The 18353-nt window shown below is 41.7% G+C and overlaps 1 protein-coding gene across 1 annotated transcript in view; it reads right to left on the bottom strand.

The window, feature by feature from the left end:
- Positions 1–18353, bottom strand: part of IVD (isovaleryl-CoA dehydrogenase) — a 39598-nt gene that overhangs the window by 17862 nt on the left and 3383 nt on the right. The window contains exons 3-7 of the mRNA XM_060261345.1: positions 12380–12431; positions 11174–11343; positions 3842–3935; positions 2138–2274; positions 53–149 (exon numbers count right to left, since the gene is read on the bottom strand). Of these exons, the coding sequence (XP_060117328.1) occupies positions 53–149; positions 2138–2274; positions 3842–3935; positions 11174–11343; positions 12380–12431 (550 nt within the window). The remainder of the gene's footprint in view (positions 1–52; positions 150–2137; positions 2275–3841; positions 3936–11173; positions 11344–12379; positions 12432–18353) is intronic.

Below are 18353 nucleotides of genomic sequence, written 5' to 3'. Positions count from 1 at the left end.
CAGTTTTCATGTAGAGAGTGAGGCGAAGCTACACAATTTAGACATCACTCACCAGGAATCTTGCAGTCCTCAAAGATCAGTTCACAGGTATTTGACCCCCTCATCCCCAGTTTGTCGAGCTTTTGGGCAGTGCTGAAACCAGGCATTCCCTGCAGAAGAAGCCTTTCCATTAGAAGGCAGAGCAACTGCAAAAGTCACATTCTCTGAGTTGTCAGTTTTACAATGAGCAGGGACTGGAAACTAAATAACACAGAAAGGATCTGGGCAGGAGTGAACAGGTGAGTCTGTTTGAAGGAAGTTAACATACACAATGATGTGATGCCAGCAAATAATCTGGGGTATGCACATATTCTAATGTGCATAATGCTTGAAAAATTTCCCACAAAAATGATTCCACTTATTTATATAGCACTATCTAGTGTGCCTTGGACCAAAAATACAGCATAATTGCAAGCATGCACACAGGTATACAATTTAGTTCATGAAACCATTAACTCTGCTATAAAATTGCAACAGGATCAAAATTCTGCGCTTTCCTAAGAGTTGATGTTTTCACAAAGTTTCATGCTCTTACAATTTGAGGATTCCTAATATACAGAAAACAGGTCTAATAAAACCTTATTCTATCTTAAAACTGATAAGACACCAACCATATAATCTTACAAAATTTTATTACAATAACAAAACCCCATACTAAAAAATCACTGTAAGAAGCACAAAAAGAAAGGGCCAAAATTTATCTTTGTCTGTCAACACTTTTACAGTGATCATGGCTGTTCGCCAGGGCTTTCTTTCTGGAAAAAGAGGAGCCAGAGCTGTCAAGAAGGAAATGAAGGAGAAACACACTGGTGAGCTTTTAAGCAATTTTTTGGATAATTTTGTTTCCACAAAGAGGTTTTGGAACTCTGTTCTGCTGCATTCTCCTAGAAAAAAAATCCCTGCTGCTTCCTAGAAGCACTTTCTGCTTCATCCCTATCCCGCCAAGAGCATTTTGCTGTAAACATTTGAGGGAGGCATTTCTACACCCACTTCCCTCTTCTAAAGGGCTTTGACAGGTAGGCTCATCTGAAATTTTTCCAGAACAGCTCTGATAACAAGACCATGAAGAAAGAGAAGCATATCTGCCAGTAGGAGCAGATCTTTCACCTCCTTTTTGGACTTTCCTATGCCCTCCCTTATTAGATCCTTTCCCCCATTTTTTTGCTTTTTCCTTTGCATACAGGCTTCCTTGGGAGGTGGTGGGCTCTCTTTTCTTGGAGGTTTCAAACAGAGGCTTAGATCGCCATCTGACAGCAATGCTGATTCTGTGAACTGAGGCAGATCATGAGAGGGAGAGAGGAAGAGTTGCATCAGTGCTTAGTTCTCATGCCCCTTCCTTTCCATGCCCAGGGAAATGCTGATTGACACTTTGGCATCAGTCAGCAATTTTTCTCTAGGCCAGTTTGGCAAGAGATCCTGAAGGTCTTTGCCATCTTCTGGGCATGGAGCAGAGGTCACTGGGGATGTATGTGCATGGGGGAGGTATTTGTTAATTTCTTGCATTGTGCAGAGGGTTAGTCTAGATGACCCTGGAGGTCCCTTCCAACTCTATGATTCTAAGAATATCATAAAACAATTTAAGTGAAGCAGATTAACAAAGAGCTCCCCCCCCCCTCCATTCTGTTCTATCTTCCTTAATGATGAACAGTCTCGTCCTGGAAGGGAAATATTTTTCTCTAACCAGCAAAAAGAAAATAAATAATTTATTTGAGCAGATTAACAAGACTGCTGTCTTCTGCTAAAACTTTCAACACATTTTGAGGTCCCTTGCCCCAAACTACCCAAGTTCAGAACTTCCCATATTTTAATTTTCCAAGGGACAACAGCCCAGCACTGCAAACCTCTGACAAGTGGCACAACCCTCTGCACTCACCTTCTGATTTAGACATCTGTTTCTGCTACATTAAGGCAGGCAGATGCTCACGTTCATGCTTCCTTCAGGGACAAAGCAAAAGGACAGGAGCAAAAACATGACATGTCCTCTGTTTTCTAGAATCAGCCTTCTGACAGCAAAGTGACAGGATGCCATCTAAAAATACTCCTGGTTTGGAATCAATCAGAGGAATGAAGAGGAAGTAGGGTGCCTTGCCAAACTTACCTTTTCTACAATGAATGCAGTTATACCCTGAGAAACTGGAACAGCACTGGGATTTGTTTTTGCATAAACTATCAGAACATCAGCATCTGGCCCATTGGTAATCCAGAACTTGTTCCCATTCAAAACATAATAGTCCCCTAGAAAAAAATGAGGGAATCAGTTATTTCTCAAAGATACTTGATCCACCCATCACCAGAAGATCCTGTTAAGACTCCAGTAGACCACTGACAGCCTTTTACCTGGGTAGCCCAGGCTAGCTCAATCTCATCAAATCTCAGAAACTCAACAGGATCAATCCTGGCTAGTATTTGGACAGGAGGCTCCAGGGAATACCAGGGTCAAGAAGCAGAGACAAGCAATGGCAAACCACCTCTGAATGTCTATTGCCTTGAAAACCCTATGAGGTCACCTTAAGTTAGCTGTGACTTGATGGCAAAAGAAAAAAAAAAGACCACTAATATTTTTACAAGTCATACTTCCTAGCTTTTAGTGCTTGATTACCTCGTGTTCCAGACCCATAATATTAAAGCAATATACTATTTGTAGGGTTAGATCTGCTCATTTCTACAACTAAAACCACCGAGGCTTAACAGTCAGCCACCTATTTGAGCTCTATAGAGATGCTTAGATATTCTTGCGACTGGCAACTGAAGTAGTGTTGGCATGCTCAGTAAAAAGAACTGTGCCTCTAGCCTGAGCTGGTTGCAGGGTGCAGTACTGGTGGCAGGATCCACCATGTCAAAGGAAGATGGTCCTGTCAAAGAGTTAGGAGTGGTTGGAGTACCCAGTCTGGGCTACCATTTACCACCTCTGCCAGGATCTCTGTTTGGACACAAGCAGTATTTAGGCACTATAGGGCTAGAATCACCTGAGCATTGTGATAGATACATTAACTCTCACATGTCTCTTAGACTGTATGTGTGTTTATGTATGGGGAGAGGGTTACAAAGTGGGATACTGGTCAGCAAGTCACAAATTTTATAAAATTATGACCTTCCTGCAAACTGCGGTTTTGTCACAGCCTACCCCCTGCAGATCTTCTTTTGGGTTAGCCACTTCAATGCTAACCCAAAATAACTGGACTGCAAAGTAAGGAACTCATGACACTTACTTTTCCACCCTCACCTCCCACTGCATTCTAGCAAGCCTAATCAGGTTGCAGCCTAGAGTTTGGGGAAAACCAAGCAAAACAGACCTTAAGCTTTTAAAACAAAAGGCCATTAAAAAAATGCAAGCCTATTTGTGATTTCCCTCCCCCATCCCACACACATACACAGTGTTCGGTGACCTCCTTGGGAGGTGAAGTTTGAGAAATACTTCATAACTGAACACATGAAGTCTAATTCAGGAGAATGAAGGGGGGGGGGGGACTTAAAACTCTGGGAATTGTAGGTAAGCTTTCCTGAACATGCCATAGATGAGATAGGAGGTGACAAAGGAGAAATGGAAAGGAGATGGCCTCAGAAGATCCTGGCTGGCTGACAGCAGCAGCAGAAATGGCAAATCTCCATCCTTCCTGGGAACTCCTGCTTTACACAGAGCCTCTTCTGCTCTCCCAGGCACAAACCCCATGCTGTTCTCCTGCTGTTCCACATTGGAGATGCTCAAACTGATCTTTGAACACAACTCAGTCCAAAGAGAAGCTGAAAACTTGCTGCAGTTCTTAATAAGCAATACCCTCTACTTCCTGTGCACCTTTTTTACCTTTTTTATCTGCCCTCAACTTCATGGAGACCACATCAGAACCAGAGTTGGCTTCACTCATGGCTAGAGCTCCAACATGCTCCCCACTGATAAGCTGGAAAGGAAGAAAGGTTTTACTAATTTACTCCATTCATACCACACCTTTCTTCCCAATGGGGACTGAGAGTAGCTTATATCATTCTCTCCTCCATTTTATCTTTACAACAGCCCTGAGAGGTAGGTTAGGCTGAGTATAATTGACTGCCCCAAAGTCATCCAGTGATCATACATGGCAGAGTGGGAATTCGAACTTGGATCTCCTGGATGCTAGTTTGGCAATCTGATCACTGAATCACAAGATAAGAAGGTGCAAAAGACAAATATTTTGCGGCAGTTACTCTCACTCTCACCCTTTTTAAACATCACAATTAAACCTGGAAGCCTTTTCACACTACAGAGAAACAGTTAACAGAGAAACTTCAACGCACTTAGCCTGGGCGAAGTAGACGGAATTCTCTCTACTGTACGCCCCACAACTTGCGATCTTGACCCATGCCCCTCTTGGCTAATTAAATCTTGCCAGAGGGAGCTTAGATATCCTGTACGGGATATCATAAATAGATCTCTCTCTGGGGGGTGATCTTCAACACCCTTGAAAGAGGCTATGGTCCGCCCTCTCTTGAAAAAAAGGTGCAGCAGATCCGGCCGAATTGGCGAATTTCTGACCGGTCTCAAATTTACCATTCTTAGGTAAAGTTATTGAGAGGGCAGTGGCGTTACAGTTGCAGAGTTTTCTGGATGACACCTCCATTTTAGATTCCCACCAGTCCGGCTTTCATCCGGGTCATGGGATGGAGACAGTGCTGGTCGCCTTGGTGGATGACCTCCAGCAGCATCTGGATCGAGGCGGCGTGGTGGTGCTGATGTTGTTAGATCTGTCGGTTGTGTTCAACACGGTCGACCATCGGTTACTGACCTGCTGGCTTGCCGATGCAGGGATTAGGGGGTCGGCCTTACAGTGGCTTTCCTCCTTCCTTGACGGACGGGGACAAAGGGTGGCAATTGGGGGAGAGCTGTCCCAGAGGCACTCACTAGTGTGTGGGGTGCCACAGGGGGCAGTTCTCTCTCCAATGTTATTTAACATCTACATGTGCCCCCTTGCCCAGATTGCTCGGAGGTTTGGGCTTGGGTGCCACCAATATGCAGATGACACCCAGCTCTATCTACTAATGGACGGTCGGCCTGACTGTCCCGGAAAACCTGGACCTAGCATTGCAGGCCGTGGCAGGTTGGCTCAGGCTGAGTGGGTTGAAGTTGAATCCAATGAAGACAGAGGTCCTTTGCTTGGGCCGCGGTGCCCCGGGAACGGAAATCCCTCTTCCGGTTTTTGACGGTGTGCCGCTGAAAGTGGCCCATAGGGTCAAGAGCTTGGGGGTTCTTCTGGAGCCTTCATTATCAATGGAGGCACAGATAGCGGCCACTGCCAAGTCCGCTTTTTTTCATCTTCGACGGGCGAAGCAGTTGGCCCCCTTCCTTGAGCGCTGGGACCTAGCAACGGTGATCCATGCAACGGTCACCTCAAGACTGGATTACTGTAACGCCCTCTACATGGGGCTGCCCTTGTGCCGAACCCAGCGACTACAGCTAGTGCAGAACGCGGTGGCTAGGCTGTTGTTGGGGCTCCCAAGGTAGGAGCACATACAGCCGGGGCTGCGCGGGCTGCACTGGCTGCCAGTGGTGTACCGAGTTCATTACAAAGTGCTGGTTATTACCTTTAAAGCCCTATATGGCCGAGGACCTGCCTACTTGAGGGACCATCTCTCCCCATATGAACCCCAGAGAGTGCTGAGGTCAGCTGGAAAGAACCAGCTGAATATCCCTGGACCAAGGGAGGCCAGATTGAAGACCACTCGGGACCAGGCCTTCTCTATTGCAGCTCCACTACTGTGGAACCAACTCCCGGAGGGAGTGCGGGCCCTGCGGTGTTTGGACCAATTCCGCAGGGCCTGCAAGACCTTCCTCTTTAAAATGGCCTTCACTTAATGCTGAGTCAAGATAGATTCGCTGGAAATGTTTTAGCCACTGAATTTTATAGAAGATCTGAGTTATAGCACCATAATGTTAATTTTAATATAAGTTGATTTAATGATGGTTTTATCTAATTGTAATTATCGCGTATTATGGTTTACTGCATATTGTATTTATATATTGTGAGCCGCCCTGAGCCTGCCTTGGCAGGGAGGGCGGGATATAAATAAAAAGTTATTATTATTATTATTATTATTATTATTATTATTGAGGCAGATCAACTTTGGCATACCCATCTATCTGAACAGTCTCTCCTATGTTATTCCTGAAAAATGAAAATTGCAGCAGCTCTATCAGATGGTGGCAAATAAGCACTGCAGTCATGGCTGTAAAACACCAACTGCCATTCTTCAATGAGGGAAGGGTGCTGAGAGAACCATGTCTGGCAGCCATGTATATTCCCTCTCCCAGGTCTTGCCCTCTATTGTCCTTTGAAAACAGATGAGCTAAAAGGGGCAGCCAGTTCAGGCACTCTTGGGAAGAAGCCAGATCACTGAAACTATGTGAATCTGCAGAGTATGGAATGAATCAGGGGGACAGGATGAGATGCCAGGATGTTGGGCAATAAATTAAAGCTGCAATGCTCTTGTAATGAAAGAGCAGATGGTCACACCCTACTGTGCCCCCTTATGCCACTCTCTGGCACAGCAGCCTGCCTTTTCCCCCCTTGTCAGTTTCTTCCTGTCCTTTTCTCTTTCTACACTTTTTTTTCGCTGCTTAACCTCTTTTTTCCTTTTCAAACTCATTCAGCACACATATGAAGACAGGTTTCATAAGCAATTCTCTTGTGAGATAATGGCCACCAACTGCACTCCTATCTATTAATATTTATTGATGGTTTCATTGTAGGCTGTTTTGTGAGCCGTTAAATAGGTACCTAAGGAAGGCTACTTCAAATAACTGGAATGCCAGCTACGCATGTTTCAGCTCATGTTTGGGTGTGTAATATGTGCAATAGCATTAGGAATGGGATCATTTGGTGCGCAACCACTGAGCCATGGCTCAGTTCACTTGAGTGATGGCAGCAGAGTATAACAAAACCAAAGGCAACAACTAGTGTCTGCCATACACACAAAAGAACTGGGAAATACTGCTATCATACAGCTATAGCCAGACACAAAGACCACCAGATGTGGTATTACTTTTCTTGAGAAATGAACAATTGACTGGGGTGTGTAATTATTCAATGCGGCATTTTTACAGACTTAAAAAAAATAACTAAGTCTGGGGGGAACAAATGAAAACACAATTGTATCCTAAATTAATTGAACTTAATGAGCATCAAAAGATACAAGTAGCTTGTCAGAGCTTGGAAGCCAAGCAGGGTCAGACATGGAAGTACGTATATGGACAGGAGACCACCAAAGAAGACCAGGGTTGCTATGCAGAGGAAAGCAATGGCAAACCATCTATCACATCTGTTGCACTGAAAACTCCATGAGGGGTGGCCATGTTGGTTTGCAATTTATCAGCACTTTATTATTAGAAGTGTATAACTCTGCTTAACATTGCACTCCTAACTTTCAAAGCAATTAATGGTAACATTAAGGAGCTGGTCACAATTGTGGTATACAGAGATGTAGCTGAAGTTTTAAAATAGGAAATTACAGCTCAAAGATGCCCATTTTATCCAGCAGGACCCTTACAACGAGGGGGGGGGGGGGAGTTAGAGACAGGGTGGATAAAAATCAATAATTAAAAAAAAAATTAAAAATCGGAATTTTAAAATTTAAATCGGATTTTTTTAATTTAAATTGATTTTTTAAATAAAATGCTTTGTGAGGAAAATATATTATTATCCAAAGGTTATTCCATCATGAAATAAGGATTAGTTTTTAATTCTGAAGCATAAGGCTATATATTCATACAGTGTTTAAATTTTTTGCTAATAAATTCTATTAATCCATTCACAATGTTATGCTCTTCCAGAAGTTTCTGTAAGATTACTGGGCAGTTTCTCTGTCTACAAGATATTATCACAGAACACAGATGCTTGGTTTTGCAGTTCTCAGAATTGTAATTTATGTCTGCAGAGATCACATGCCTCTTCTACACAGTAAAAATGTTATAAAATGAACAGAGTTGAGAAAAAGACCTTAATCTCATTGTTCTACAAACCTATGTATACAGAATCAACCCCTTAAGTGCTAAGTTTCAAAAAGTTCAATGAATAGAAAAAGACTGCTTGGAGTAGAATAGATCTACACAAGAAGAAACTTAAGTGTGAGGAGGGAGGGGCAAGCAATAAAAATGAAAGTGAAACTTTTTGAGCAGAATACTCCACAAGACTTTGAATCTTTTGTGTGTATAACCCGAGGTTTATCACATTATTCTGTCCCTGGAGGAGAAAACCTATAATGGCAGCAGGCCGTAAAAGAGATCCAGTTTGGGAATATTTTAATGAAGTTCCTCTGCCTATTGGTAAGGCAGGCATGCATGCAAAATGCAAACACTGCAACAAAGAAATGCAAGGCCTGCTGGCCCAAATGAGGCAACATCATGAGAAATGTTATGATGAAGATGACAACAGAAACATGTTTGAACCGGCAGAATCTTCAGGTTGGTAAACATTTTTACTTAATCACATTTCTTAAAGAGTGCCTCAAATTGTCATGTTTGAGCAAAATTATATTTCTTATTATTACTGCATGTTACTGTCATTTTGATTTATTATTACTGCATGTTACTGTCATTTTGATTTCTTATCACTGCATGTTACAGTCATTTTGAACCAGGCTTCTGGCAATTAAAATCAAAAAGGTGGCAGATCAGTTTTTAAACTACCGTATTTTTCGCTCCATAAGACGCACCTGAGCATAAGACGCACCTAGTTTTTAGAGCTGTTTGTGTGAATTTAGAGGCATTTGTGTGAATTTTTTGCAGTATTCGCTCCTTAAGACGCACACACTTTTCCCTCCACATTTTTTTTGGGAAAAAGTGAGTCTTATGGTGCAAAAAATACGGTAAATCTTGGGGGAAAGCCGACAGGAGATGAAATGTCTCTGGTTCGGGAGGACTCATCTCAAAAAGATGAAGAGTTAGCTGTTACTTTTCTACCAGGTAATGGGTCAGAGTTGTCCACTGAGATGGTGACAAACAGTATGGACTATCTGCGAAAGTCTTGAGGCAGCAGGAGGAAGGTTGCGGGCCTAACTTGCCTGGGAAATTATAGATGTTTGTATACAAATGCTAGAAGTGTTCAAAGTAAAATTGGTGAGTTGGAATGTTTAGTGTTGGAGGAAAATGTAGACATAGTGGGTACCAGGGTCAAAACTTAAGTGATGAGGAAGAGGAGTTAGCTTTGACGTGGGTATCCAGCAATCATCCATCTGTAATGCCAACTTTAATAAACTTTAATAAACTTCAGAGCTAAGGGGGAACCATTCAAGAAATATATGTTTGCTGAAGATGTTTTAAAGTCACACTAGTGAACTGGTGGAAGCAGGGCCAGTGCTAGCCTTTCTGGTGCCCTAGGCGAATCAACCACTAGTGCCCCCCCATTAGTAAAAAAATATAGGGAAAATGAAGAGCACCAAACTTGAAACTTTTCACATTTTTAATTTACTGATTTTTAATTTTAATTTTTCCAAAAAATGTGATAAGTTATTTAAAAAATTGTGAGAATAAGTGCTTGCTGGTCACCAGGAAGGAGGGTGGCGGGATAGGATGAGGTGGGAGGCCGAGTCACTCATCGGGGAGAGGGGGGTGGCTTGGCTTTGTTGAGGGCAGCTTGGTAATGGGAGAGGACAAGGTGACAGTGGTCAGGAGCCAGAGTCATGAGTTGGGAGGGGGTGCCCAGTGGTGCACCCTAGGCCAGGTGGCGCCCTAGGTGACTGCCTACTTTGCCTACTCCCACACATCAGCCCTGGGTGGAAGTCACTTAAGCACTTGGATTTAGAGACTATTCAAATAATGATTTCAGTTTTAACAGCAGTAGCTTCTTCTGCAGGCATAGAAGGAATATTATCTTCCTTTGGACTCATTCATTCTAAATTGAGAAATCATTTGGGACCTGACAAAGTAGGAAAGCTTGTTTTTCTTTTCCAGATTATGAACAAGAAGAAGATGAAGATGATGAGTGAGCTAAAGAGGACAGTATTTAAGTTTTTCATGTGTAGACTGGGCTAACAGTTTAAGTTTTTTAAAATATATATATTTTGTTTAACCATTATCAGTTAACAAACATGGATGTTTAAGCAAACATATGCTATGTTATTGTTTTAGTTGAATAAAACAATTTAAATTATTACTATTAAGGTAATTATTATTTTTCTCCTTCCAATAAAGTACAGCAGAAAAGTTGTCCAAATATGAATGATTAATCTATTAAACTGGAGATAATTCACCTCACAATAATTTCATAATTACCTTACTATAATGTGTTTCTAATAGTATTAAAATCAATATTTTTATATAACTGTAAAACTAATTTGTTATTCTAAAAATGAAATCTTCATCTAATTGTGAATATTAAGGTTATACCAGCAAAAATGAGTCTTTATGTAGAAAACTATGATTTAAATCAAGTCTTACTGACTAGCGACTTAAATTGTGTCTTACTGACTAGCGACTTAAATTGTGATTTAAATCATGTCTTACTGACTAGTTATTTAAACTGTGATTTAAATGGTGATTTGATTTAAATTTAAATTTGATTTAAATCAAATCCACCCTGGTTAGAGAGGATTTTCACACGTGCACACTTATACCATAATAAACTCAACACTTGCTGAACACATGAACTGACTCCTCTGAAAAGTACTATCCCAGAGAACACCAGACAGCATGGAAGTTCTGCTTGCACTATGATGGCTTATTTATTTTGATGAAGATGCTTGTATGAATAAACCCTAAGAGAAGCATGAATCCAAATGCCATTCTTTCCCATATCTCAACAGCAGGACATGCAATTGCAAGGAATTCCACACTTCCATCTCTCAGGTGCAAGACAGAATATGCTACAGATAAGCTCAGCAATTCCACGTCTTCAGTCTGGATCTGCAACCAGTTGCTGCCTTTTCTCATACAAAGCTAGGTTTACATATCTAGGACAAGCTCAACAAAACCAGGCAGGAAACTTTCAGGAATAACTTCAGTGTATTTACTGGGATTATCATTCAAAATTCAGTTCAGAATGTTTGAGGAACAGAGTCTACTTTTTGAACTTTATTTCAAATGACAAACTTTATTTCAAATTCAATTGCAGCTATTACCCATCTCATTTTTTAATTCCCTTCATGAGGCAGATTCCATAATTCTACAGACCTTGGGCAGGTATTTTTCTTTCTGTGCTTCGTTACCATTCTTCACCAACTGATTAACACAAAGGTTAGAGTGGGCACCGTAGCTCAGCCCAACAGCTGCTGAAACCCGAGAAATTTCTTCCATCACCAACACATGGTCAAGGTAGCCCATCCCAGATCCACCGTACTCAGCTGGTGAGAGAGGAGGGGAGAGATTAATATAGATCCAAACACATTTGTCACAAGAGACAGATCAGACACAGCATACAGAATATTTGTCATCATGAAACAGGCTTTCTATGTGTATAGCTTTGGCTTTTGACCAGCTAGCAATGAACTGGTCATGTCTGTTTTCCCTTTTTGAGTTGCATCTTCTATACCTTAAAAATGCAGAAAATTAGTCGTGCAGAAAAATCAGTAATGCTATATCACACACACACATCTTTTCTTTTTATTACATTTTCATCTTGCTTCCCCCAACCTAACACGGAAATCAAAACAGTCAACATATGGTTCCTCCTATTCAAGCACTGACCAGATCCATTCAGGCTGCTGTACCCAACCATATTCTGGGACTGCACATGCATGCATAAACAATCAGTGCAATGAAAGCTAATAAAAAAGACAAACTCAGAATGAAGAATCACATGAACACACGGGAAACTGCCTTCTACCTTGGTCCACCAAAGTCAGTCTTGTCTACGCAGGCTGGCAGCAGCTCTCCAGGGTCTCAGACTGAGGTCTTTCACATCACCCACTGCCTAGTCCTTTTAACTGGAGATGCTGAAGTCTGAAACCTGGAACTTTCTACATAATAAGCAAATGCTTATCACTGAGCCACAGCCCATTGCCTCTCCTGTATCAAGGGGCTGGGAGGGGAGGATGCAAATTCACTAACTTATCTCCATGTAAATCTGTAGAAAAGATAAGAGTCCACTCCTATCTGCTAAACAATAGGACATCTTGTACTATGAGAGAATAATAGAGTAACTCAGCATGAGGGAAGATCACTTATGAACCCCGGGGAGGAACAATCAAGAGTACAGAGAGGCAGCAATATACATGGACCTGGAAAAGGAATTGTAAGGAAACACACTGCACAAGTGCCATTGTGAAATATCCCACTTTATTTTTGCTATTTTGTTACAGGTCACCCCATTTACACCACAGATGTGTTCTAAAGACTGGGAAACAAGGTGTTCAGAACAGGTTGGAGAGAGACACTCACCAGGAGCAGTTATTCCCAGAACACCCAGCTCCCCTAGCTTTTTCCAAAAATCCTACAAAGAGCAGGACAAAAGCTATTAGCAAGATTCAATTTCCTTGAGAATAAATTATTTATTCATGAAAACATTTTTACCCCACATTTTCTTGTGCTTCAGGGCAGCTTACAATAATAGTTTTAAAACATTTCAATTTAAAAACTAAAATAAAATAATTAACCCCAAATCTCTCCCTCATATCAGCTTAATTTCTTTACACAAAAGTGGAGCGTGGGGGTGGGGATCCATTATCTTGGAATAATTCTGTGGACCAGATGGTCTCAAGCCACAGTTCATATACATAAATTTTGTGCCAGTCTAAAAAAAGTGTTATACTTTTTGATACTTTTTTCATTCTGCTACTCAGAGAGCGCCTTCAGGATTACACACACTGTAATTCTAAACTAGCAAACAGTCTCATTGGGCAGATTCATCCCAAAGGGATAAAAGGGAAAATGCCTCTGAATGCACAGATGGGGATGGGGCAGAAAGGGAAAGGGAGAACAAAATAAAGCAGGATAGCCAGGGAAAGGGCCCAAGTGGAAAAGGCACACTGTGGAGATGGTTTTTTATGCAAATACCAGAAAACTCTAAGCAAAAAAATGAGAGAACTAGAGTACTTGGTTTTAAGGGCAAATATAGATCTAGTCAGCACAACAGAAACCTGGTGGAACAGAGAAGACCAGTAGGATATAGTTATACCTTGATATAAACTCTACAGAAACAAGAGGGAAGGCCATACTGGAGGGGGTGTTTTTATGTATGTCAAGGGAGGCATAGCGTATAACAAGCTAGAAACCTTTAAAAGGTCCAACAAATCCACAGAATTACTGTGGGTGAAAATACCAGACTCCAAAAGTAACTTAGTACAGGGGACATGCTATTGGTCCCCTGACCAAAATGTTCAGGATGATCTAGAGATGGAGAATGAATCAGGGAGGTATCCAAAAGAGAGGGAATTATAATAATGGGTGATTTTAATTACCCTCATAGTGACTGGATAAATGAGTGTTCTGCTCATGATCAAAGAGGTAAAATTTCTAGATACCTTCAATGACTATGCCCTAGAACAGATGATCATGGAACTGACCAGAAGGGAGGGGACCCTAGACTGAATCTTCAGGGGTGTTGACTAGAAACTAGAAACAATAACCACAATGGCATTAAATTTAATTTATATGTATATGTGGAAAGTGCCAGTGAACTCTATGGTCATATTTTATTTCAAAAGAGGAAACTTCCCTAAAATGAGGAATGTAGTGAAAAAGAAGTTGAAGAAAACAGTCAAGAGGTCAAATGTCTCAAAAAGGCTTGTGGGGTGACTAGTGAAAACCTCAGTACTAGAGAATCAGAAAGTACAAGTGGAGAACCCACAAGTACTTGCAGGGGGCATCTCATATCCCCCCCTTAGTACATCCTTCCCTCCTTTCCTGAAAGCCCCCATAGCCTCTCCCCTTTCCAACTTCTCGTCTCCTACCCAACTGTCCACCTACTTTTATTTACCTGTTTTCAACTTTCCTTCCTTCCCTCCCTCCCCCAGCAGTCTTTCCCCAGGAAAATTATGGCCCAGCTGCACAGTGCCAGCTGGACTGGGCCCATCTTCACTGGAGTGAATTTTCCAAGGACTTGCAAGGGGACACCTAACTTTGTCCTGCATCCCCAACTGTACACTATTTCCTCTTTCCCTCAGCCTAGCAACTCTCATAACCTTTCCCTGCTTCCTTCTCTTTCATCCCTTCTGATCTATCTTTTATCTACCCCTCATCTTATTTATCTACCTCATTTATATCCTGCCTTACACCACAATGGCAACCCAATGCAGCTTATATCATTCTTCTCTCCTCCATTTTACCCTCACAAGAACTCTGTGGGGAAGGTTATGCTTAGAATATGTAACTAGCCCAAGGTCACCCAGTGAGTTTCCATAGCAGAATGGGGATTTGAAGTTCCAGTATGAAACTCTAACCTCTACATCACACTGGCTGCTGTTAAATCAGTAGCAAGTAGTCAGGCCTGGGTGAAGTAATGCAGTTCAGGTGGTTTCAAGTTGTCTGGTGGTTGCTACCAGGCCTGGTCCCAATGAGTGCTTCCTCAAAGGCTAAAACAGCCCCAGTAGGGGCCCTCCCACCACCACCTTTTACTTACAGAAACCAAATCTGGAATGCTGGCCAAACTTTTGTGGTTGCCTAGCAACAGCCACGGGAGCATCTTTATTAAAGCTACAGGAACTCTGTTTATTGTTTTTTAAACTGGCCAATATACTTTTTTAAAAAAAATTCAGATTCTTCTGCAAACCTGAAGCATTTTCCCGCTCCAGTCTTCAGTATTAGAAAATGAGAGAGACAGACAGACAGACTACCTGTCTGGAAAAGAATTGCAAAATCCAAGAGGTCACTAGCATGCTGTGTACTGGGTTGACATTACCCTTCCAGCTATCCACTACCACCCCAATATCCCTTTCTCAGTCTGTTGCTGACAACTCAGATCCCACCAGTGCATATATGAAGCTGAGATTGTTTGCTCCATTATGGATCACTTTACACTTGCTTACACTGACTCTCATTTGCTATTGTAATGCCCATTCCCCCAGTTTGGAGAGATTCTTTTGGATGGCTTAACAATCTACTTTTGCCTTAATCACACTAAATAATATATCCACAAATTTTGCCCCTCACTACTCACCCCCTAATGCGAGCCTAGTGGAAACACTCTCCCTACTGAGATCTGGGCCCTGTGCGAGCAGGGCCTGCAAAATGGAGGTGTTCCACTAGGCCTATGGTTGAGGCAGCCTCCCCTGCATTGTTGTTATCTAGTCTTTCATCTGACTGTCCCTCCTCAAGTTAAGCAGTTTGCAGGTGGTGTGGGGAGCACAGCTGATCCAAAATCTTTTGCAAGGCTGCCTTTAAGTCAGTGGTTACTAAACTGTGAGGCAGCTCGCTTCTCCAGGGCAGGGGAGGCCTTTGGGAAAAGCCTGAAGGGGTAAAAAAAGCAGAGGATTCTCCAATGGCAGTGGAACACAGCCCAATATGTATTCTCCCAGCAACAAAGGTTTAATGTTTTAGCCAATGAAATAGTTGTGCTAACCAAGGAAGCTTTTAGCAAAAACAGCTTTTTTTGCTCCCTTTCTGGGCTGTTCTGACTTCTTTCTATTCTTGAGCAGTTAAAAAAAAACACACACCATCTTTATGTATGCAGCACTCACCTGTGCTAGGATTCTGTTCTTTTGCTGGTTGCTGATAAGCTGGGGGGCTTGGAAGGTGAGACCAAGGAAGCTTGCATTTACAGAGTGTGAGATACTCTGTACTTCTTCACCCAAAGGATGATTAACATGTGGAATTAACTGCCACAGGAGGTGGTGGCGGCTACAAGCATAGACAGCTTCAAGAGGGGGTTAGATAAAAATATGGAGCAGAGGTCCATCAGTGGCTATTAGCCACAGTGTGTGTATATATATATGTGCGTGTGTGTGTGTATGCCACTGTATGACACAGAGTGTTGGACTGGATGGGCCATTGGCCTGATCCAACATGGCTTCTCTTATGTTCTTATACATTTCCTGAAGTGTTGTCCCATACTAATTCTAGCTGTACTTTACCAGCAGAGATTCTTTCAGCACAGTCATGTTTAAGCCGTTGCTACACATCATTTAGCTCATGCAATGTATATGCATCACTATCTTGACAAGGGAAAAGCAAATAAAACTGCAGCCTTCCCTTCCTCCTGGAACTGAAATATTGCCTACTGAGACACCATCTTCCTCTCTCAATAATGTGTTATCTTCCAGAGACATTCTTAATGTCTTGAAAATTGTGACAAATTTCCTCAGGGTGTCAATTCTTCTTATCAACAAGGTGGCAAGCAACCCTGGTGCTGTTAATTCCAAATGGTTCAAATTAGGATTCTAATGGTTCAAATTAGGTTCCAATCAGGAGATAAACTTAGAAATCTGGGTTGTTGTTCCTTTAAGATGAGGTTCTAGTTTCTAATCTTTTGGACATCCCTCTGTCATACCAGCTGTAATCCAAATGGGTTAAGAGGAAATTTTATTCCTGCATATCTGAAATCATTTTTGGCTTTTACTTCCTTTGGGGACCTTAGCCACACACATTTTCCTTGCATTCTGGCACAGACTCAAGCAGCAAGTTCTCTGAACAAAATTCAATACAGGGAGTATCAATTTGGATCAGAACTATGCTATGCAGAAAGATGGGGCTTAATCCTCCCCCTGTGACCTCAAATGGCCCAAGGAGTTACTGACTGCCTTATACTGATGGAGTACAGGTGTTGGTCATCACCAGCCGTCTGCCCCTCTTACCATGTCCTGCCATGTGAGGGTACCACCCTTCAAATGAGTATGATTGGTGACAGCCTGTACATGTATGGCTTTTTTTGAGCAGAAACACACAGGAACACAGTTCCAGCTGGTTTGGTGTCAGGGGGTGTAATCTAATATGGAAATGAGTCCTTGCTTTGGCTGCATTGTATTCTACCTTTGTAATCCACTTCCTGCATTATGGTGTATCATGCCTTAGGAAAGTTTTGGTTTCTTCTAACTCTGTAGTCCTACTCCTAATGCATTGTTTATTGCTGTCTGATTAACTTTTTAAATATTTTGTAATTCCCCTTGAGTCTCAGTGAGAAAGGCTATAAATAGAGCAATTAAATGAAATAAAGATATGTCCAATGGGGTAAACAGCACTTCCCCAGGCTTATTTCAGGTCAGGAAAATGGCATGTGGGAAACGTCTTAAGCACCTTCTCTCCATGTGCTATGTCCTAATTGGGATTGTGAGACTGGCTAGTTGAGAACTGAGTTTCAAGCAAAGAACTCATAACACACTTCTCTTGGCACAAGGCAGCATGCGGCTTCTCCTTGCTTGGCTCTCAGAACATAGACAAGGAGCTAAAATATTCACTCAGCAATAAGGATTAATAATAGCAATAGGGACATGGTTTGCTTGTTTTATTGTAAACCAGTTTGAACAATGAGGGAAAATGGCATAGAAGCATAATAAATAAATAAAATGGATGATCTTGACTTAGTGGGGGGGGGAGGGTATTGAAGCAAAATGGCTCACATTCTAGCCCTCTCCTCATCAAGTTTTTCTCCATAAATATGTGAGACTCTCGGAGAGCTAAGAGGTAAACAGCCAGTAAGGCTTGTCCATTCTCAGTCCTGACAGCAACTTATTCCTATGTATTTTAGACTTCTGGAACTGATCTTGCATACTGCTGCACTTACACATCTGAATACTAGTCTGTGCTATTTAAAGGCTGTGGTTCTACACAAAGTTACAACTAAATTTGAAAGAGTGGACTAAATGAGGTACTATAGCTTGAACTCAGTGTCATATCCTCAGAAGAAGAAAGCACAACTAGATTTTTTTTAAAAAAATCAATACCTAGAAAAGATAATGATTTTTGCTAGAAACTCTTCTCTACTCCCAAAAGGTTTTAGTGGAAAGATTCTGTTTGCATAAACAAGGCAACTTTCAAACAATGGACCACAAGAAGGACACTGTTACTTTCCTGCTTTGAGTAATAACACATCCCAAGGACAAACCTTGTTATTGCAATAGTTCCTACCAGCTTGAAATAGCATTGATGTGGTTTTGTGGCTTACCTGTTCAAGTCTTTTATAGACAAATAATTCTGTGATGCTTTCTTTAAGCTGAAAGATCAGTTTGTCAACTACATAATGTGTAAGCAATGGGAACAGGAAAGGGCTGTCGTTCAATAACTCTTTTGCAAGGCTGCCAAAATGCAAAGGATTTTGGATCTATGCCTCATTGATAACTTATTGTTTGCACATAAGCTGACAAAAACTATTTACCAGCTCTTTTGTTCAGTGTTTGTTCCTATATAGATGAAAAGTACCTAACATTCCAAACTTCCTTGACTAGGAATACTATATAATTTGGAAACCTGCATACTTCTACAA

The sequence above is a fragment of the Heteronotia binoei genome, chromosome 21 (genome assembly GCF_032191835.1).
Source record: "Heteronotia binoei isolate CCM8104 ecotype False Entrance Well chromosome 21, APGP_CSIRO_Hbin_v1, whole genome shotgun sequence".
Classification (NCBI taxonomy): Eukaryota; Metazoa; Chordata; class Lepidosauria; order Squamata; family Gekkonidae; genus Heteronotia; species Heteronotia binoei.
This window is presented reverse-complemented; position numbering and strand designations above follow the sequence as displayed.